Source organism: Entelurus aequoreus, linkage group LG02 (assembly GCF_033978785.1).
Source record: "Entelurus aequoreus isolate RoL-2023_Sb linkage group LG02, RoL_Eaeq_v1.1, whole genome shotgun sequence".
In the NCBI taxonomy this organism is placed as follows: domain Eukaryota; kingdom Metazoa; phylum Chordata; class Actinopteri; order Syngnathiformes; family Syngnathidae; genus Entelurus; species Entelurus aequoreus.
Genome location: NC_084732.1, coordinates 11,706,619 through 11,729,207, shown reverse-complemented (window position 1 = coordinate 11,729,207; position 22,589 = coordinate 11,706,619). Strand labels below are relative to the sequence as shown.

At 38.2% G+C, this 22,589-nt stretch overlaps 2 protein-coding genes across 3 annotated transcripts; one reads left to right on the top strand and one right to left on the bottom strand.

Annotated features, from left to right (window-relative positions):
* Window positions 1–1,938: 1,938 nt before the first annotated feature.
* On the top strand, window positions 1,939–12,533 carry LOC133630177 (gastrula zinc finger protein XlCGF17.1-like). 2 transcript variants are annotated; one of them, XR_009821205.1, is made up of 3 exons: window positions 1,939–2,196; window positions 9,406–10,567; window positions 10,599–12,533. XR_009821205.1 is itself a non-coding variant. In XM_062021582.1 (2 exons), exon 2 carries the CDS (start codon window positions 9,447–9,449, stop codon window positions 10,458–10,460), a length of 1,014 nt encoding a protein of 337 aa, XP_061877566.1. In that variant the 5' UTR covers window positions 1,939–2,196; window positions 9,406–9,446; the 3' UTR covers window positions 10,461–12,533. The 2 variants fall into 2 exon arrangements, 1 of the variants encoding a protein (XP_061877566.1); XM_062021582.1 differs by having other exon boundaries at window positions 9,406–12,533.
* A 5,577-nt stretch (window positions 12,534–18,110) lies between these two features.
* On the bottom strand, window positions 18,111–21,953 carry LOC133630204 (zinc finger protein 892-like). The gene is made up of 2 exons (XM_062021636.1): window positions 21,544–21,953; window positions 18,111–19,876 (listed from the first exon to the last, which is right to left on the bottom strand). The coding sequence occupies exons 1-2, from the start codon at window positions 21,725–21,727 to the stop codon at window positions 19,122–19,124; spliced, it is 939 nt and encodes a 312-aa protein (XP_061877620.1). The 5' UTR covers window positions 21,728–21,953; the 3' UTR covers window positions 18,111–19,121.
* Between the last annotated feature and the right edge of the window lie 636 nt (window positions 21,954–22,589).

Below are 22,589 nucleotides of genomic sequence, written 5' to 3'. Positions count from 1 at the left end.
TGCCAGAAAAAAGAGACGATATTTTGCAGCAGTTAATATGGATGAACTCTAATATTGTAATAGATGGAAAGCCTTTCTTTTGGAAAAATATGTTTGAAAGAGGAATCATTTTTGTCAATGATATTATCAATGAGAATGGTAAAATGATGAAGTATGATGAATTTAGAGCTATGTATGGTGATGCTTGCTCAAGCTTTTCATTTTATCAACTAACTGGAGTCATTGGGAAAAGATGGAAACAAATAATTAATTATGGAACTACTAAATTATTAGTTTGTAAACCTCTAATAATAAATTCTAGTTGGCAAAAAGGAACTAAAATAAATAGAAAAAGATATAATCTTTATTTAATAAAGAAATCTTTGAAGGCTGCCTCATACAACACAAATGGAAAATGGGAGGACTTTTTTGACTGCCCGTTGCCATGGGATGCCATATTCAAACTAATCTATAAAACCACTATCGATGTGCAAAATCGTTATTTTCAAATTAAAATTATTCATAACTTCTTACCCACAGGGAAAATGTTAAAATGATGGAATATGACAGAGTCAGATGATTGCCGATTTTGTTGTCAGGAGCCTGAATCCACCCTGCATTTGTTTTGGTATTGTCATATTGTGTCTTTGTTTTGGGTGGAAGTTGAAAAAATGTGTTTAAGGATTGGTTTGTTTATGAAGCTTAATGTGGTTTCTGTTATTTTAGGAGAGTTCATTGACAATCATGATTTAGTCAATTTAATTATAGTACTCGGTAAAATGTTTATTTTTAAGGCCAAAAACAGATATTCACTTAGTATTACTTTCTTTAAAACATTTATTCAGTATTTTCTAACTTTAGAAAGTTACATGGTTGAAAACGATAATGATGCCAAAAAACATTTAAAAAAAAGATGAGAAGTCCTCAAAGGCTTATTTTGAAAGTATAATTATGTTTATAGATTATATGATATCTGTTGTTGTGTTCCCTAATTTGAGTGACCTGGACATAATCTGGACTGTACATAAATGCTTATTTTGAAAATGTAATTTTGTTTATAAATTATATGCAATCTGTTGTGTTCCCTAATTTTTTTCTGTGTACATGAATGAAGGTGTGTGTTGCTGAGTCCCACTTGGACATTATCTGGACTGGGCCTGCTTTAAAAAACCCTTTAAACAAATCTAATTTCATTGACAACCTGGTCTGTTGAAGATAAGGCCCTTTTTAAAAAAAATAAATAAAATAAGATAAATAAATAAAAAACATTTTCTTGGATAGAAAAGAAGGTAAAACAATATAAAAATAATTACATAAAAAATAGTAATTAATGAAAATGTTAGTGGACCAGCAGCCTATACAATCATGTGTGCTTCAGGGACTGTGTCCCTTGCAGATGTGTTGTCTATGTTGTGTTCAGGGACTGTGGCCCTTGCAGATGTGTTGTCTATGTTGTGTTCAGGGACTGTGGCCCTTGCAGATGTGTTGTCTATGTTGTGTTCAGGGACTGTGGCCCTTGCAGATGTGTTGTCTATGTTGTGTTCAGGGACTGTGGCCCTTGCAGATGTGTTGTCTATGTTGTGGGAACCAGAATATTGGTAGCAGAAAGAAATAACCCCTTTTGTGTGAGTGGGTGTGGATGAGTGTGCATGGGGGAGGTTGTTTGGGTTGATGCACTGATTGAAAGTGTATCTTGTGTTTTTTCTATGTAGATTTAATTTAAAAAAATAAAAATAAAAAATAAATTTTTTTTTATTTTTTAGAACAGGCCCGCGGGCGACTCATCTGGTCCTTACGGGCGACCTGGTGCCCGCGGGCACCGCGTTGGTGACCCCTGTAATCTAGAGCATACCTGCGATCATGTGACGTGCAATGACAACAACGTTTGTCACGCTACACGCACACCGAACTAGTTTGTCCTAGTGGACTTGCCGTAGTCACACTTCCGGTTAGCGAGAGAAAAGATGGCGGACTGAGTCGTCCGTCATCGCGTCGAAGACTGACTTTTATAAAAGTCCGCTTTTGTCTTTGATCTAACATCTACTTCTTTAGTTAAATAGACTCATTGAAGATGTTGTCTTTGGTCTAACATCAACTACTTGAATTAAATACACTCATTGTGTCACATCGAAGCTCCTCACACCTGCTTAGCTGCTAACGAAGACACGGAGAAGTTAGCAGAGATGACAAAACATCAACTTGTGTCACACTGAACAGGTTTGTTAACTTCTCTTCTTTGCACGCACCGCAACATATTGTGAAAGACCTACTGAAATGAAATGTTTTTATTTCAACGGGGATAGCAGATCCATTCTATGTGTCATACTTGATCATTTCGCGATGTTGCCATATTTTTGCTGAAAGGATTTAGTAGAGAACATCGACGATAAAGTTTGCAACTTTTGGTCGCTGATAAAAAAAAGCCTTGCCTGTACCGGAAGTAGCGTGACGTCACAAGCTGGAGGGCTCCTCACATTTCCCCATTGTTTACACCAGCAGCGAGAGCGATTCGGACCGAGAAAGCGACGATTACCCCATTAATTTGAGCCAGGATGAAAGATTTGTGGATGAGGACCGTGAGAGTGAAGGACTAGAGTGCAGTGCAGGACGTATCTTTTTTCGCTCTGACCGTAACTTAGGTACAAGCTGGCTCATTGGATTCCACACTTTCTCCTTTTTTTTATTGTGGATCACGGATTTGTATTTGAAAGCACCTGGGATACTATATCCTCTTGAAAATGAGAGTCCAGAACGCCAAATGGACATTCACAGTGACTTTTATCTCCATGACAATACATCAGCGAAGCACTTTAGCTACGGAGCTAACGTGATAGCATCGTGCTTAACTGCAGATATAAACAAAATAAATAAGCCCCTGACTGGAGAAAATCAACAATACTATTAAACCATGGACATGTAAATACACGGTTAATGCTTTCCAGCTTGGCGAAGCTTAACAATGCTGTTGCTAATGACGCCATTGAAGCTAACTTAGCTACGGGACCTCACAGAGCTATGCTAAAAACAGTAACTATCCACCTACGCCAGCCAGCCCTCATCTGCTCATCAACACCCGTGCTCACCTGCGTTCCAGCGATCGACGGAGCGACGAAGGACTTCACCCGATCATCGATGCGGTCAGCGGCTAGCGTCTGCTATCCGAGTCAAAGTCCTCCTGGTTGTGTTGCTGCAGCCAGCCGCTAATACACCGATCCCACCTACAGCTTTCTTCTTTGCAGTCTCCATTGTTCATTAAACAAATTGCAAAAGATTCACCAACACAGATGTCCAGAATACTGTGGAATTATGTGGTGAAAACAGAGCTTTTTTGTATTGGATACAATGTGTCCCAATACTTCTGTTTCAACCATTGACGTCACGCGCATACGTCATCATACATACGTCATCATACATACGTCATCATACATAAGTCATCATACATACATCATCATACATACGTCATCATACATACGTCATCATACATACGTCATCATACATACGTCATCATACATACGTCATCACACATACGTCATCATACGTACGTCATCATACGTACGTCATCATACATACGTCATCATACGTACGTCGTCATACATACGTCGTCATACATACGTCGTCATACATACGTCGTCATACATACGTCGTCATACATACGTCATCATACATAGACCTTTTCAAGCGGAAGTTTCCCGGGAAATGTAAAATGTCACTTTATAAGTTAACCCGGCCGTATTGGCATGTGTTGCAATGTTAAGATGTCATCATTGATATATAAACTATCAGACTGCGTGGTCGCTAGTAGTGGCTTTCAGTAGGCCTTTAAATTCTCTTCTTTTCACGCACTGCAAGTTTTAAATATTGTTAACTTCTCTTCTTTTCATGCACTGCAAGTTTTAAGTATCAACATTCATGTGCTCTGCGAGTTAAATGCTTTTGTAAAACTGCTGCACAAACCATAAAGATGTTGTTGACATGTTAGTACTTTTCTCTTAGTAATGTGCTGTTGTATGTTGACTTGTTAGTAATGTGCTGTTGTATGTTGACTTGTTAATAATGTCCTGTTGTCTGTTGACTTGTTAGTAATGTGCTGTTGTCTGTTGACTTGTTAATAATGTCCTGTTGTCTGTTGACTTGTTAGTAATGTGCTGTTGTATGTTGACTTGTTAGTAATGTGCTGTTGTATGTTGACTTGTTAGTAATGTCCTGTTGTATGTTGACTTGTTAGTAATGTGCTGTTGTATGTTGACTTGTTAGTAATGTGCTGTTGTATGTTGACTTGTTAGTAATGTCCTGTTGTATGTTGACTTGTTAGTAATGTGCTGTTGTATGTTGACTTGTTAGTAATGTGCTGTTGTATGTTGACTTGTTAGTAATGTGCTGTTGTATGTTGACTTGTTAGTATTGTGCTGTTGTATGTTGACTTGTTAGTATTGTGCTGTTGTATGTTGACTTGTTAGTAATGTGCTGTTGTATGTTGACTTGTTAATAATGTCCTGTTGTCTGTTGACTTGTTAGTAATGTGCTGTTGTATGTTGACTTGTTAGTAATGTGCTGTTGTATGTTGACTTGTTAGTAATGTCCTGTTGTATGTTGACTTGTTAGTAATGTGCTGTTGTATGTTGACTTGTTAGTAATGTGCTGTTGTATGTTGACTTGTTAGTAATGTGCTGTTGTATGTTGACTTGTTAGTATTGTGCTGTTGTATGTTGACTTGTTAGTATTGTGCTGTTGTATGTTGACTTGTTAGTAATGTGCTGTTGTATGTTGACTTGTTAGTAATGTGCTGTTGTATGTTGACTTGTTAGTAATGTGCTGTTGTATGTTGACTTGTTAGTATTGTGCTGTTGTATGTTGACTTGTTAGTAATGTGCTGTTGTAGGATGGATGACTTGTTAGTAATGTGCTGTTGTATGTTGACTTGTTAGTAATGTGCTGTTGTATGTTGACTTGTTAGTAATGTGCTGTTGTATGTTGACTTGTTAGTAATGTGCTGTTGTATGTTGACTTGTTAGTATTGTGCTGTTGTATGTTGACTTGTTAGTAATGTGCTGTTGTATGTTGACTTGTTAGTAATGTGCTGTTGTATGTTGACTTGTTAGTAATGTGCTGTTGTATGTTGACTTGTTAGTAATGTGCTGTTGTATGTTGACTTGTTAGTAATGTGCTGTTGTATGTTGACTTGTTAATGTCCTGTTGTATGTTGACTTGTTAGTAATGTGCTGTTGTATGTTGACTTGTTAGTAATGTCCTGTTGTATGTTCACTTGTTAGTAATGTGCTGTTGTATGTTGACTTGTTAGTAATGTGCTGTTGTATGTTGACTTGTTAGTAATGTGCTGTTTTATGTTGACTTGTTAATAATGTCCTGTTGTATGTTGACTTGTTAGTAATGTGCTGTTGTATGTTGACTTGTTAGTAATATGCTGTTGTATGTTGACTTGTTAGTAATGTGCTGTTGTATGTTGACTTGTTAGTAATGTGCTGTTGTATGTTGACTTGTTAGTAATGTGCTGTTGTATGTTGACTTGTTAGTAATGTGCTGTTGTAGGATGGATGACTTGTTAGTAATTTGCTGTTGTATGTTGACTTGTTAGTAATGTGCTTTTGTAGGATGGATGACTTGTTAGTAATGTGCTGTTGTATGTTGACTTGTTAGTAATGTCCTGTTGTATGTTGACTTGTTGGTAATGTGCTGTTGTAGGATGGATGACTTGTTAGTAATGTGCTGTTGTATGTTGACTTGTTAGTAATGTCCTGTTGTATGTTGACTTGTTAGTAATGTGCTGTTGTATGTTGACTTGTTAGTAATGTGCTGTTGTATGTTGACTTGTTAGTAATGTGCTGTTGTATGTTGACTTGTTAGTAATGTGCTGTTGTATGTTGACTTGTTAGTAATGTGCTGTTGTATGTTGACTTGTTAGTAATGTCCTGTTGTATGTTGACTTGTTAGTAATGTGCTGTTGTATGTTGACTTGTTAGTAATGTGCTGTTGTATGTTGACTTGTTAGTAATGTCCTGTTGTATGTTAACTTGTTAGTAATGTGCTGTTGTATGTTGACTTGTTAGTAATGTGCTGTTGTATGTTGACTTGTTAGTAATGTGCTGTTGTATGTTGACTTGTTAGTAATGTGCTGTTGTATGTTGACTTGTTAATAATGTCCTGTTGTATGTTGACTTGTTAGTAATGTGCTGTTGTATGTTGACTTGTTAGTAATGTGCTGTTGTAGGATGGATGACTTGTTAGTAATGTGCTGTTGTAGGATGGATTACTTGTTAGTAATGTGCTGTTGTATGTTGACTTGTTAGTAATGTGCTGTTGTATGTTGACTTGTTAGTAATGTGCTGTTGTATGTTGACTTGTTAGTATTGTGCTGTTGTATGTTGACTTGTTTGTAATGTGCTGTTGTATGTTGACTTGTTAGTAATGTGCTGTTGTATGTTGACTTGTTAGTAATGTGCTGTTGTATGTTGACTTGTTAGTATTGTGCTGTTGTATGTTGACTTGTTTGTAATGTGCTGTTGTATGTTGACTTGTTTGTAATGTGCTGTTGTATGTTGACTTGTTAGCAATGTGCTGTTGTATGTTGACTTGTTAATAATGTGCTGTTGTATGTTGACTTGTTAGTAATGTGCTGTTGTATGTTGACTTGTTAGTAATGTCCTGTTGTATGTTGACTTGTTGGTAATGTGCTGTTGTAGGATGGATGACTTGTTAGTAATGTGCTGTTGTATGTTGACTTGTTAGTAATGTCCTGTTGTATGTTGACTTGTTAGTAATGTGCTGTTGTATGTTGACTTGTTAGTAATGTGCTGTTGTATGTTGACTTGTTAGTAATGTGCTGTTGTATGTTGACTTGTTAGTAATGTCCTGTTGTATGTTAACTTGTTAGTAATGTGCTGTTGTATGTTGACTTGTTAGTAATGTGCTGTTGTATGTTGACTTGTTAGTAATGTGCTGTTGTATGTTGACTTGTTAGTAATGTGCTGTTGTATGTTGACTTGTTAATAATGTCCTGTTGTATGTTGACTTGTTAGTAATGTGCTGTTTTATGTTGACTTGTTAGTAATGTGCTGTTGTAGGATGGATGACTTGTTAGTAATGTGCTGTTGTAGGATGGATGACTTGTTAGTAATGTGCTGTTGTATGTTGACTTGTTAATGTGCTGTTGTATGTTGACTTGTTAGTAATGTGCTGTTGTATGTTGACTTGTTAGTATTGTGCTGTTGTATGTTGACTTGTTTGTAATGTGCTGTTGTATGTTGACTTGTTAGTAATGTGCTGTTGTATGTTGACTTGTTAGTAATGTGCTGTTGTATGTTGACTTGTTAGTATTGTGCTGTTGTATGTTGACTTGTTTGTAATGTGCTGTTGTATGTTGACTTGTTTGTAATATGCTGTTGTATGTTGACTTGTTAGCAATGTGCTGTTGTATGTTGACTTGTTAGTAATGTGCTGTTGTAGGATGGATGACTTGTTAATTAATGTTTGGTGTATGAATATGAATGAATGTTTGGTGTATGAGTGTGAATGGATGTTTAGTGAATGAATGTTTGGTGTATGAGTGTGAATGGATGTTTAGTGAATGAATGTTTGGTGTATGAGTGTGAATGGATGTTTAGTGAATGAATGTTTGGTGTATGAGTGTGAATGGATGTTTAGTGAATGAATGTTTGGTGTATGAGTGTGAATGGATGTTTAGTGAATGAATGTTTGGTGTATGAGTGTGAATGGATGTTTAGTGAATGAATGTTTGGTGTATGAGTGTGAATGGATGTTTAGTGAATGAATGTTTGGTGTGTGAGTGTGAATGGATGTTTAGTGAATGAATGTTTGGTGTATGAGTGTGAATGGATGTTTAGGAATGAATGTTTGGTGTATGAGTGTGAATGGATGTTTAGTGAATGAATGTTTGGTGTATGACTGTGAATGGATGTTTAGTGAATGAATGTTTGGTGTATGAGTGTGAATGGATGTTTAGGAATGAATGTTTGGTGTATGAGTGTGAATGGATGTTTAGTGAATGAATGTTTGGTGTATGACTGTGAATGGATGTTTAGGAATGAATGTTTGGTGTATGAGTGTGAATGGATGTTTAGTGAATGAATGTTTGGTGTATGAGTGTGAATGGATGTTTAGTGAATGAATGTTTGGTGTATGAGTGTGAATGGATGTTTAGTGAATGAATGTTTGGTGTATGAGTGTGAATGGATGTTTAGTGAATGAATGTTTGGTGTATGACTGTGAATGGATGTTTAGTGAATGAATGTTTGGTGTATGAGTGTGAATGGATGTTTAGTGAATGAATGTTTGGTGTGTGAGTGTGAATGGATGTTTAGTGAATGAATGTTTGGTGTATGAGTGTGAATGGATGTTTAGGAATGAATGTTTGGTGTATGAGTGTGAATGGATGTTTAGTGAATGAATGTTTGGTGTATGAGTGTGAATGGATGTTTAGTGAATGAATGTTTGGTGTATGAGTGTGAATGGATGTTTAGGAATGAATGTTTGGTGTATGAGTGTGAATGGATGTTTAGTGAATGAATGTTTGGTGTATGACTGTGAATGGATGTTTAGGAATGAATGTTTGGTGTATGAGTGTGAATGGATGTTTAGTGAATGAATGTTTGGTGTATGAGTGTGAATGGATGTTTAGTGAATGAATGTTTGGTGTGTGAGTGTGAATGGATGTTTAGTGAATGAATGTTTGGTGTGTGAGTGTGAATGGATGTTTAGTGAATGAATGTTGGTGGTGGTCGGAAAAACCTTGGGAGCAAAATTGGCATTAGTGTACATTCACTACAAATGTAGCTTACCACCATCATGTGTTTATTATTAATATTAAATGTAGCTTATGTTTATTATTAATTTTACATGTCGCTTACCACCCTCAAAGTATCTATTGTTATTCTGCAGGACTGCTTGTGTCGCACATGATATCACAAACATGTAAACACGCTGCAGGACTGCTTGTATCGCACATGATATCACACACATGTAAACACGCTGCAGGACTGCTTGTGTCGCACATGATATCACACACATGTAAACACACTGCAGGACTGCTTGTATCGCACATTATATCACACACATGTAAACACACTGCAGGACTGCTTGTATCGCACATTATATCACACACATGTAAACACACTGCAGGACTGCTTGTATCGCACATTATATCACACACATGTTAACACTCTGCAGGACTGCTTGTATCGCACATCATATCGCACACGTGTAAACACGCTGCAGGACTGCTTGTATCGCACATGATATCGCACACGTGTAAACACGCTGCAGGACTGCTTGTATCGCACATGATATCGCACACGTGTAAACACACTGCAGGACATTTCACATTAAGCCCATATAATCACATACTTGTGTTTTTGCTGATATCGCATCGATATTGTTTTTTGTTCCATGCAGAAGTCCGCGAGGAACATCTTCTTCCTGAGTGTAGCTCTGTGATGGAGCGGGAGGAGTCAGAGCCCACCTACATTAAAGAGGAGGAGTCAGAGCCCGCCCACATTAAAGTGGAGGAGTCAGAGCCCGTCCACACTAAAGAGGAGGAGTCAGAGCCCATCCACACTAAAGAGGAGGAGTCAGAGCCCGTCCACACTAAAGAGGAGTCAGAGCCCATCCACACTAAAGAGGAGGAGTCAGAGCCTGTCCACACTAAAGAGGAGGAGTCAGAGCCCGTCCACACTAAAGAGGAGGAGTCAGAGCCCATCCACACTAAAGAGGAGGAGTCAGAGCCCGTCCACACTAAAGAGGAGGAGTCAGAGCCCACCCACATTAAAGAGGAAGAGGAGGAGCACAGCATCAGTCTGGAGGCGAGTGTCCCTGTGAAGAGTGAAGATGAAGATGAAGATGAAGAAGAAGGAGACGAGATGTCAGACAGCGAGGACAGAACATCACTTTCTGACGATGAAGACCCTCAAGGTCACGTCAACAACACCCGCTTGAAGTGCTCTCAGTGTGACAAAAGCTTTAGTTGCAAGAAGTACCTTCGAGGACACCTGAGGATCCACACCAGGGAGAAACCCTTCAGCTGCTCCTTCTGCGGCAAGAGATTCAAACTGAAGGAACACGTCACCAGTCACATGAGGAACCACGTGGCGGAGAAACCCTTTTCCTGCGCCGTGTGCAAGACCAGCTTCAGCGTGCCCTCGGCGTTGGCCATGCACATGAGGACGCACACGGGGGAGAAACCCTACAGCTGCCCGGCGTGCGGGGAGAAATTCTCCCAAAAGGGGAACCTGAAGAGACACTCCAGGACGCACTCGGGGGAGAAACTCTTCGACTGCTCCGTGTGCGGGAGACACTTCTCTCAGAAGGGCCACTTGATGTCGCACGCGCGGACGCACACGGGCGAGAAACCCTTTTCCTGCTCGGTGTGCAGCACGCGTTTCAACGTCAGGTCGGCGCTGGTGAGGCACGTGAGGACACACGCTCGCCAGACTTCCTCACAAAAATGCTGACAACAACAAAGCAGTATCACCTACACACTGATAACAGCTATCCAGTATCACGCTGATAACAACTAAGCAGTATCACCTACACACTGATAACAGCTATCCAGTATCACCTACACACTGACAACAGCTATCCAGTATCACGCTGATAACAACTAAGCAGTATCACCTACACACTGATAACAGCTATCCAGTATCACCTACGCACTGACAACAGCTATCCAGTATCACGCTGATAACAACTAAGCAGTATCACCTACACACTGATAACAGCTATCCAGTATCACGCTGATAACAACTAAGCAGTATCACCTACACACTGATAACAGCTATCCCGTATCATGCTGATAACAACTAAGCAGTATCACCTACACACTGATAACAGCTATCCAGTATCACCTACACACTGATAACAGCTATCCAGTATCACGCTGATAACAACTAAGCAGTATCACCTACACACTGATAACAGCTATCCAGTATCCCGCTGATAACAACTAAGCAGTATCACCTACACAGATAACAACTAACCAGTATCACCTAGACACTGATAACAGCTAACCAGTATCATGCTGATAACAACCAACCAGTATCACCGACACACTGATAACAACTAACCAGTATCACCTACACACTGATAACAGCTAACCAGTATCGTGCTGATAACAACTAACCAGTATCACCTACACACTGATAACAGCTAACCTGCACAGTGCTGATAACAACTAACCAGTATCACCTACACACTGATAACAGCTATCCCGTATCATGCTGATAACAACTAAGCAGTATCACCTACACACTGATAACAGCTATCCAGTATCACCTACACACTGATAACAGCTATCCAGTATCACGCTGATAACAACTAAGCAGTATCACCTACACACTGATAACAGCTATCCAGTATCCCGCTGATAACAACTAAGCAGTATCACCTACACAGATAACAACTAACCAGTATCACCTAGACACTGATAACAGCTAACCAGTATCATGCTGATAACAACCAACCAGTATCACCGACACACTGATAACAACTAACCAGTATCACCTACACACTGATAACAGCTAACCAGTATCGTGCTGATAACAACTAACCAGTATCACCTACACACTGATAACAGCTAACCTGCACAGTGCTGATAACAACTAACCAGTATCACCTACACACTGATAACAACTAACCAGTATCACACTGATAATAACTAACCAGTATCACTTACACACTGATAATAGCTAACCAGTAACATGCTGATAACAACTAACCAGTATCACCTACACACTGATAACAGCTAACCAGTATCACGCCGGTAACAACTAACCAGTATCACCTACACACTGATAACAACTAACCAGTATCACCTACACACTGATAACAACTAACCAGTATCATGCTAACAACTAATGAGTACCACACTGATCATTACTAACTAGTATCATGCTGATAAAAACTAACCAGTATCACCTACACACTGATAACAGCTAACCAGTATCGTGCTGATAACAACTAACCAGTATCACCTACACACTGATAACAACTAACCAGTATCACGCTGATAACAACTAACCAGTATCACTTACACACTGATAATAGCTAACCAGTAACATGCTGATAACAACTAACCAGTATCACCTACACACTGATAACAACTAACCAGTATCACCTACACCAGGGGTCGGCAACGCGCGGCTCCGGAGCCGCATGCGGCTCAATGACCACTCTGATGCGGCTCAGCTACATACATGCCGACCCCCCCTGATTTTACCAGGAGACTTATGGATCTCAGTGTCTCTCATAGATTACTCCCAGGGAAAAAATAATCCTATTTACACTCTAATTACTAAACAAAAGGGCGTGCCCTAATTGCACTGCAGTAATTGTCCTCCATAGCATTTACATACAGCATGCTGGTCCAGCCACATGTTGCATGTTGTTATTACTTGCACACACAGGAGACAGCAAAGCATACTTACTCATCAGCCACACAGCTTACACTGACGGTAGCCGTATCAAACAACTTCAACATTGTTACGTTACAAATATGCGCCACACTGTGAACCCACACCAAAAAAGAATGAAAAACACATTTCTGGAGAACATCTGCACTGTAACACAACATAAACACAACACAACCATTACCCAGAATCCCATGCAGTCCTAACTCTTCCGGTCTGGATTATACACCCTGCTACCACAACCCCCCCCACACATCAAACCCCCCCCCCTCTCCTTGCGTTGGTTGAGCGGAAGAGTTAGTGCTGCATGGGATTCTGGGTATTGGTACCGTCAGTGTAAAATGTGTGGTTGCTGAGTTAGTAGCCTTGCTGTCACTTACGTGAACAAGCTGAAACTGCATTCTACGTGTAGTCAACAGGTACACTGTTAGGCCAGCCTGTAGAGGGCGCCAAATACAGTGTCATCACGCTCTGATATTGGGGTGTCTCCCGGGAAAAGTGAGGGGATTTGCAAGTATGACGCCATCAAGCTTCATTCGTTCAAAACTCGCGGGCTGCGCTAACATCAAATGTCCACATTAAAGTGCGTGCCGGTGCGTGTGTCGGAGACCCCTGGTTAATATAGCACAAAGCATTTAAGCTCTGTATGCAGTGTTTTTCATTTTAAATTGTAAAATTTTTTTTGTGGCTCCGATCACTTTCTTTAATTTGCGAAACTTGCCAAAATGGCTCTTTGAGTGGTAAAGGTTGCCGACCCCTGACCTACACACTGATAACAACTAACCAGTATCACGCTAACAACTGAGTACCACACTGATCACTACTAACTAGTATCATGCTGATAACAACTAACCAGTGTCACCTACACACTGATAACAACTAACCAGTCTCATGCTGATAACAAGTAACCAGTATCACCTACACACTGATAACAACTAACCAGTCTCATGCTGATAACAAGTAACCAGTATCACCTACACACTGATAACAACTAACCAGTCTCATGCTGATAACAACTTACCAGTATCACGCTAATAACAACTAACCAGTATAACCTACACATAGATAACAACTAACCAGTATCACGCTGATAACAACTAACCAGTATCACACTGATCACAACTAACTAGTATCACGCTGATAACAACTAACCAGTATCACCTATGATTCTTTCACTATCCTAGCATCTACTACTACTGTTAATATTCATGTTTTACTTGTAGTTTTACTCATTTTAGTACTTGACTTGTATTGTTATTAATACTAGTACTTCACTAGTATTGTTATTAATACTAGTACTTGACTTGTATTGTTATTAATACTAGTACTTGACTTGTATTGTTATTAATACTAGTACTTCACTAGTATTGTTATTAATACTAGTACTTGACTTGTATTGTTATTAATACTAGTACTTGACTTGTATTGTTATTAATACTAGTACTTCACTAGTATTGTTATTAATACTAGTACTTGACTTGTATTGTTATTAATACTAGTACTTGACTTGTATTGTTATTAATACTAGTACTTCACTAGTATTGTTATTAATACTAGTACTTGACTTGTATTGTTATTAATACTAGTACTTGACTTGTATTTGTACTAATTCCAGTATTTTACTTGTGTTGTTACTAATGTTAGTACTTGACTAGTATTGTTATTAACACTAGTACTTTACTTGTATTTGTACTAGTTCTAGTATTTCACTTGTGTTGTCACTAATGCTAGTACTTGACTTGTATTGTTGCTACTGTTAGTACAATATTTGTACTGTTGCTAACATTAGTACTTTGTATTGTTAGTAACAATACAAGGAAGATACTAATTAGCAATATTAGTACTTTATTTGTACTGTTACTAATAATAATACTTTACTTGTATCGTTACTACTATTAGTATTTTACTTGTGTTATTGCTAATCAGTACTTTATTTGAATTGTTAGTAACAATACAAGTAATGTACTAATGAGCAATATCAGTACTTTATTTGTATTGTTACTACTATTAATACTTCACTTGCATTGTTACTAATAGTTGTATTTTACTTGTATGTTAGTATTTTATTTGTATTGTTACTAATGTTAGTATTTTATTTGTATTGTTACTAATATTAGTATTTGTTGCTAATAGTATTTTACTGGTATTGATGTAAATATTAGTATTTTACTTGTATTGTAACTAATATTAATACTTGACTTGTATCATTACTCATGTTAGTACTTTATATGTCAAATGAGTACTTCACTTGTCTTGTTAAAACACAAATGCACTTTTGTATGAAATGCAGATTTTTTCCAGTATTTCCCAGGGAAATACTGGCAGTGGGGTGGATGATGTCATCGTCTCATTAGCATAATTGCCATGACGTCATGTGACGCTGAGAGACAATTCTGGAACAACAAATGATGAAAAGCAGAACTAATAAGTTTGGAAATACTTTTCCACTTTCTTGTTTTAAGGAAGAAATCCCTGTTTGTTGTATTTAGTTCACTTTTCCCTCCATGACGTCTCCCAGGAGTGAGGCCGACTCTTCTGGTGGGAGTGCGTCAGAGAAAATGAAAGCAAAGTGAAAATGTTGAGAAAGTGTTGTTGCACCATCTTCAAGGATTAAGAAGGTATCTTATCTGATCTACTCTAAGCAGCATAGTGGTCTCATTATTGACACTTTAGGTCTTGCCACGCCCCTTCCTGTGTGAAAGCCACGCCCCTTCCTGTGTGCAAGAATAAAAGTAAGGACTTCTCTTATACTGTTGAATCTTTGTTTGAGTGTACTTGCTCTTTATTTACTTCATCATTTCACTTCTGACTTACACTAAAACTGGACTAAGACACACAAAACCGGACTAAGACTTACACTAAAACTGGACTAAGACTTACACTAAAACTGGTCTAAGACTTACACTAAAACCGGACTAAGACTTACACTAAAACTGGTCTAAGACTTACAGTAAAACCGGACCAAGACTTACACTAAAACTGGTCTAAGACTTACACTAAAACCGGACCAAGACTTACACTAAAACCGGTCTAAGACTTACACTAAAACCGGACCAAGGCTTACACTAAAACTGGTCTAAGACTTACACTAAAACCGGACCAAGACTTACACTAAAACTGGTCTAAGACTTACACTAAAACCGGACCAAGACTTACACTAAAACTGGTCTAAGACTTACACTAAAACCGGACCAAGACTTACACTAAAACTGGTCTAAGACTTACACTAAAACCGGACTAAGACTTACACTAAAACTGGTCTAAGACGTACACTAAAACCGAACTAAGACTTACACTAAAACTGGTCTAAGACTTACACTAAAACCGGACCAAGACTTACACTAAAACTGGTCTAAGACTTACACTAAAACCGGACCAAGACTTACACTAAAACTGGTCTAAGACTTACACTAAAACCGGACCAAGACTTACACTAAAACCGGACCAAGACTTACACTAAAACTGGTCTAAGACTTACATTAAAACCGGACCAAGACTTACACTAAAACTGGTCTAAGACTTACATTAAAACCGGACCAAGACTTACACTAAAACCGGACAAAAGTATTTGGCCACCTGCCTTGACTCACATATGAACAGGAAGTGCCATCCCAGTCCTAACCCATAGGGTTCAATATGACCTTCTGCAGCTATTACAGCTACAACTCTTCTGGGAGGGCTGTCCACAAGGTTGCGGAGTGTCTTTATAGCAATGTTCCACCATTCTTCCATTGGTGAGGTCACACACTGATGTTGGCTCTCAGTCTCCCTTCTAATTCATCCCAAAGGTGTTCAGGTCAGGACTCTGTGCAGGCCAGTCAAGTTCATCCACAGCAGACTCTGTCATCCATGTCTTTATGGACCTTGCTTTGTGCTCGGGTGCACAGTCATGTTGGAGGAGGAAATATTGAGCTGTTAGCGGAGCTGCTATCTGTTATTTCTCCTGGTAAAAAAGAAGTGTTAAACATGAGAATAAATGGATCAAAAACAGGAGAGCAAAAACTTTTGCTGCCTTTTTTTTAATTTAGTATTTTAAAAGCAAATGTTTTAGCTCATCAATGTTAGCATTTCAACACAATATTGAAAGTGTCAAACTTTGTTTTCATTGAGGGCCACGTTGCCCTCAGAGCGGAGCTCGTGACACTGGATATTATATTTACATATCAATTGCCTCATGATACACTCATTTTTATGTAGATTTTACAGTACAAAAAAAAATAAAACAGTTGCCAAAATTTTACAGTAAAATGTACAACGTTCTTTTACAGCATCTAAAAGAACAAAAACTATACCACATTTTCCACTGTAAAATCTATTGTTGTTGTTTCTGGCAATTAAAAAAAAATCATACAATTAGGGGTGTAACGGTACGTGTATTTGTACTGAACCGTTTCGGTACGGGGGGTTCGGTTCGGTTCGGAGGTGTACCGAACGAGTTTCCACTAGGGCTGCAACTAACGATTAATTTGATAATCGATTAATCTGTCGATTATTACTTCGATTAATCGATTAATAATCGGATAAAAGAGACAAACTACATTTCTATCCTTGCCAGTATTTTATTGGGAAAAAAACAGCATACTGGCACCATACTTATTTTGATGATTGTTTCTCAGCTGTTTGTACATGTTGCAGTTTATAAATAAAGGTTTATTAAAAAATAAAAACTATTTTTAATTTTAAAAAAACCAAAAAAAACTGCGCATAGCATAGATCCAACGAATCGATGACTAAATTAATTTTAATAATCGATTAGTTGTTGCAGTCCTAGTTTCCACACGAACATATTAAGTAGCCTCCTGAGCTGTGTTACGGACAGCAAAGCCCTGTCTGTCTTGTTATTTCACTTTAACTTTTTCTGTGTTGATTGAGCTGTGTTGAAGCAGCAAAAAAGGACATGATGTTAAATGAAGAGTTTCTGCCTCTGATAGTTGATATAATAATGTAAGTGCATCATTAAGCCACTCCATGGTGTTCAGGGATGAATAGTCTCTCCTATTGCTATTGTACTATTTTTTCCAGCTATAGTTACATGAATCATTAGTAATGCAGCAGCCTAGTTTTGAATGGCAGGGTCCCTGCTGTCACATGTTGATACAAATATAACATTTACATAATAATAAATCAACAACAGGCTTCCCAAATGCTGTAATAAATCAAGCATGATGAGTTGACTTGAAACTGTTTAATGTTGCACTTTTTATATGTAGAAGAAAAGTTGAGGCAGTTTAATGTTGATTAACGTGGGCAGAATTATTATAGTGTTCCCAATGTTAAAAGGATAAAGCCATTGTTTACACATTTGGTCAATAAATAACCAAAAAATTTATATTTTGTTGTTTTCTTACTGTACCGAAAATGAACCGAACCGTGACCTCTAAACCGAGGTACGTACCGAACTTACCTTTTTGTGTAGCGTTACACCCCTACATACAATGGTTTTATTATTTATGGAAACATTTTTTAAATATTTTCACAGGGTACAATTTGATGGATAACTTGCTTTAAAACCACGAGTCACACCAAAATATATATATATATATATATATATATATATATAAATATATATATATATATATATATATATATATATAAATATATATATATAAATATATATATATATATATATATATATATATATATATATATATATATATATATATATATATATATATATATATATATATATATATATATATATACCGTATTTCCTTGAATTGCCGCCGGGAATATAGTATCCGCCGGCCTAGAATTACAGCCGGGTCAAACTCGTTTCGCAAAATAATTAGCGCATGCTTGGCACTAATATGAGTCATTAAATTACTTCCGCCTGCTGGTGGTAGAGGGCGCTAGTGATCCTTCTTGCGACTACCAGTACTGCAGAAGAAGACAACAAGCAGCAAGCATGAGCAGCGATCGTTTGCTTGCACTTTTACCATGGAGGATTACATATCTAAAATAAAACAGTTTTCTAAAACTGGACTTTCAATCGAAGCAGGAGGTAATAATTAAAGGAATATCTCCAGAGACTTTTAAAACCGAAGAAAGATAAGAAAGACTGCCTTCGATCAGAAGCAGCTGCAAATGGACATCATTTATAAGTAAAGGTAAGACCATAATAAAGTTTTTTTTATTAAATGTGCTTTTCATGATAAGGTAAGCGCCGGAGTGAGAAGAGGTTTTAAAGTAATTAGCGCATGCTTGCCCATCCCGCATGCTTTTGGTAAGCGCAGGAGTGAGAAGAGGTTTTAAATTAATTAGCGCCCCTGCGGCTATTCAAGGAAATACGGTATATATTATTGTTTTATTTTCGATTTTAACCAAAACCATTTTTGGCATGTAATATTAGATCAAGTTTAAAAAATATGAAATTGCTTCTAGTGTGTCTGTCTTTTGTTCTGTCCAAATGCAAACTTTAATATATTTAGTCAGGCCACCTTAAAATGATGTGGTGGGTCAGATCTGGCTCCCAGGCACCCGTGGTCTAGAGCAGACCCGTGGTCTAGAGCAGACCCTTCCTCAGAACGCTGGCATGTGCTGGACGTGGGTAGGGAGCTCCATCCTTCTCCAGACGTGCGGTGGAAGGAGAGCAGATGATGGTGAGGAGCAGCCTTCATCAGCGGATGCAGGAATAGGGTCTCTGCATCACCAAGGATCCCCTCCTCTCCGGCTGGAGTGGGACCAGCAGACCGAGGATCTGTGACGCAGCTAAGCGTGTTTCATCAAGTGTTTACACAAACCGGAGCGGTAACAAAAAGTGGCGTCGCAGACGGAGCAGGAAAAGGTCTTCTCTCCCGGCAGGTTTCTCTTCCGAGTCAACCTTTCTCCGCGGACAAACGGCGAGTCGGGCGTGTGACGCCTCAGGTGTTTGGTCAAGGTGGACTTGGTCCTGAACGCTTTGCCGCACTCTGCGCACGGGTGTCTCTCGCCGTAGTGGATCTTCATGTGCTGGGACAACGCCGAATGGAAGCCGAAGCTGGAGTTGCAGAGCGAACAGGAGAAGGGTCTCTCGCCGGTGTGTGTCCTCGTGTGGGCGATCAAGTGGTCCTTCCTGGAGAAACCTTGACCGCAAACTGAGCACACGAACGGTTTTTCTCCGGTGTGTATCCTGGCGTGTCTTCTCAGAGTGCTGCCGTCATAAAAGGTTTTGCCACAGAAGGAACATTTAAAGCGGGTGTTGTCAGCGCGACGTGTCTGAGCAGCTTCATCATCTTCATCATCAGAGTGAGACGTCGTCTCGTCACTCTCTGACAGTGGAGCTACGTCTCTTGTCATGCTGCTGCTCTTCTCCTCACTTTCACCTTTGACCTCGTCTTCTTCACTCTTCACCACCACATCGGTCGCCGACAACGCCGCCCATCTTTCAAGATTCTCCTCTTTAATGCGGGGGGGCTGTGGCTCCTCCTGATCCACCGTGAAGCCCCACGCCCGCTGCTCGGGAGCGAGATGTTCTTCACTGAGCCCTGCAGGACACAAGAAGACCACACGCATGCTTTGGAAAATGACATACCATTGTGGTTCCAAAATATGAAAACAATATCTTGCACACAGAAGCTGCAGCAGTAGGGTCTTTCTAGCATCCGAATCATGTCAGGTCTGACTTACACTAAAACTGGACTAAGACTTACACTAAAACTGGACTAAGACTTACACTAAAACCGGACTAAGACTTACACTAAAACTGGACTAAGACTTACACTAAAACCGGACTAAGACTTACACTGAAACCGGACTAAGACTTACACTAAAACCGGACTAAGACTTACACTAAAACTGGACTAAGACTTACACTAAAACCAGACTGAGACTTACACTAAAACCGGACTAAGACTTACACTAAAACCGGACTAAGACTTACACTGAAACTGGACTAAGACTTACACTAAAACCAGACTGAGACTTACACTAAAACCGGACTAAGACTTACACTAAAACCGGACTAAGACTTACACTGAAACCGGACTAAGACTTACACTAAAACTGGAAAAGACTTACACTAAAACCGGACTGAGACTTACACTAAAACTGGAAAAGACTTACACTAAAACTGGACTAAGACTTACACTAAAACCGGACTAAGACTTACACTAAAACTGGAAAAGACTTACACTGAAACCGGACTAAGACTTACACTAAAACTGGACTAAGACTTACACTAAAACCAGACTGAGACTTACACTAAAACCGGACTAAGACTTACACTGAAACCGGACTAAGACTTACACTGAAACCGGACTAAGACTTACACTAAAACCGGACTGAGACTTACATTAAAACCGGACTAAGACTTACACTGAAACCGGACTAAGACTTACACTAAAACCGGACTAAGACTTACACTGAAACCGGACTAAGACTTACACTAAAACCGGACTGAGACTTACACTAAAACTGGAAAAGACTTACACTAAAACTGGACTAAGACTTACACTAAAACCGGACTAAGACTTACACTAAAACTGGAAAAGACTTACACTAAAACTGGAAAAGACTTACACTAAAACTGGAAAAGACTTACACTAAAACTGGATTAAGATTTACACTAAAACCGGACTGAGACTTACACTAAAACCGGACTAAGACTTACATTAAAACCGGACTAAGACTTACATTAAAACCGGACTAAGACTTACACTAAAACTGGAAAAGACTTACACTAAAACTATATTATTATAGGACCTATAATATATAGGTCCTATAATAAATTATTAATCTATATTAATAATTTATTATATGTCCTATAATAAATTATTATTCTATATTATTAATTTATTATAGGACCTATATATATTATAGGTCCCATGATAAATTATTAATATAGAATAATAATTTATTATAGGTCCTATAATAAATTATTAATATAGAATAATAATTTGTTATAGGACCTATAATAAATTATTAATATAGAATAATAATTTGTTATAGGACCTATAATAAATTATTAGTATAGAATAATAATTTGTTATAGGACCTATAATAAATTATCAATATAGAATAATAATGTATTATAGGACGTACGCGGCAGTAAAAAAAAAAAAGTGTTTTAGCCCAGATTTGAAGGAGTTGACAGTTCGAGCAGACTTGAGTGATGATAACGCCAACATCAAAAGCTGAAAAGAAGTAAACAAACCTGTTTGTTGATGTTTGTTGAAAAGAGCGTCCAGTAGTTGACGTTGTCGCTCGTTCTCCTCTTTTGTTCTAGAAAGTTCCTCCTCGTATTCTGCTATCGTTCTTTCTAACACTACAAATATTTCTTCCACAGCAGCAGTTAGTCGCTGCTTCACCAACACTCTCAGCATTTCTACTTGACACATTTTCTCACGCACACAACACTTTACACGCACACTTTAGCGACGTGTCTATCACTTCCGCTTTGTCTCTTTGTTAGCAGCTAGCTACGCTTCTAAACGACGCGCGTTAGACATTTTCCTCACACAAAAATGTAAAGAACAATTTGTTTCTGTGCAAAATGTGTCGAGTTGAACGACGTCGCGCACTAACAACGCATATTTAACCACCGCAGTGACCTCTTCTCTTTACTTCCGGCAGACAAAACACACGCAGCGTCACTGCCCCTCTCAGGCGAGGAGGTGTCATTACACTCTTCATCTTAAAGTCCAGTCATGGAATAGAATAGAATAGAAAGTACTTTATTGATCCTTGGGGGAAATTCAGCACCACAGTTTGCTCATAATAAACACTTAGGTACTTTTTACATGTGAATAATATAAATACAGTCTATTATACAGCATTATTCACATGTGAATAATATAAATACAGTCTATTATACAGCATTATTCACATGTGAATAACATAAATACAGTCTATTATACAGCATTATTCACATGTGAATAATATAAATACAGTCTATTATACAGCATTATTCACATGTGAGTAATATAAATACAGTCTTTTATACAGCATTATTCACATGTGAATAATATAAATACAGTCTATTATAAAGAATTATTCACATGTGAATAATATAAATACAGTCTTTTATACAGCATTATTCACATGTGAATAATATAAATAGTCTATTATACGGCATTATTCACATGTGAATAATATAAATACAGTCTATTATAAGGCATTATTCACATGTGAATAATATGACATAACATATATATAACATAATAACATAATAATAATAATAACATAACATAACACATTTAT

Coding starts and splice junctions, on each gene's coding strand:
- LOC133630177 (XM_062021582.1), top strand. CDS start 9,447: ATGGAGCGGGAGGAGTCAGAGCCCACCTACATTAAAGAGGAGGAGTCA.
- LOC133630204 (XM_062021636.1), bottom strand. CDS start 21,727: ATGTGTCAAGTAGAAATGCTGAGAGTGTTGGTGAAGCAGCGACTAACT. Junction 19,877..21,543: donor CAACAAACATCAACAAACAG/GTTTGTTTACTT, acceptor TGTGTCCTGCAG/GGCTCAGTGAAGAACATCTC.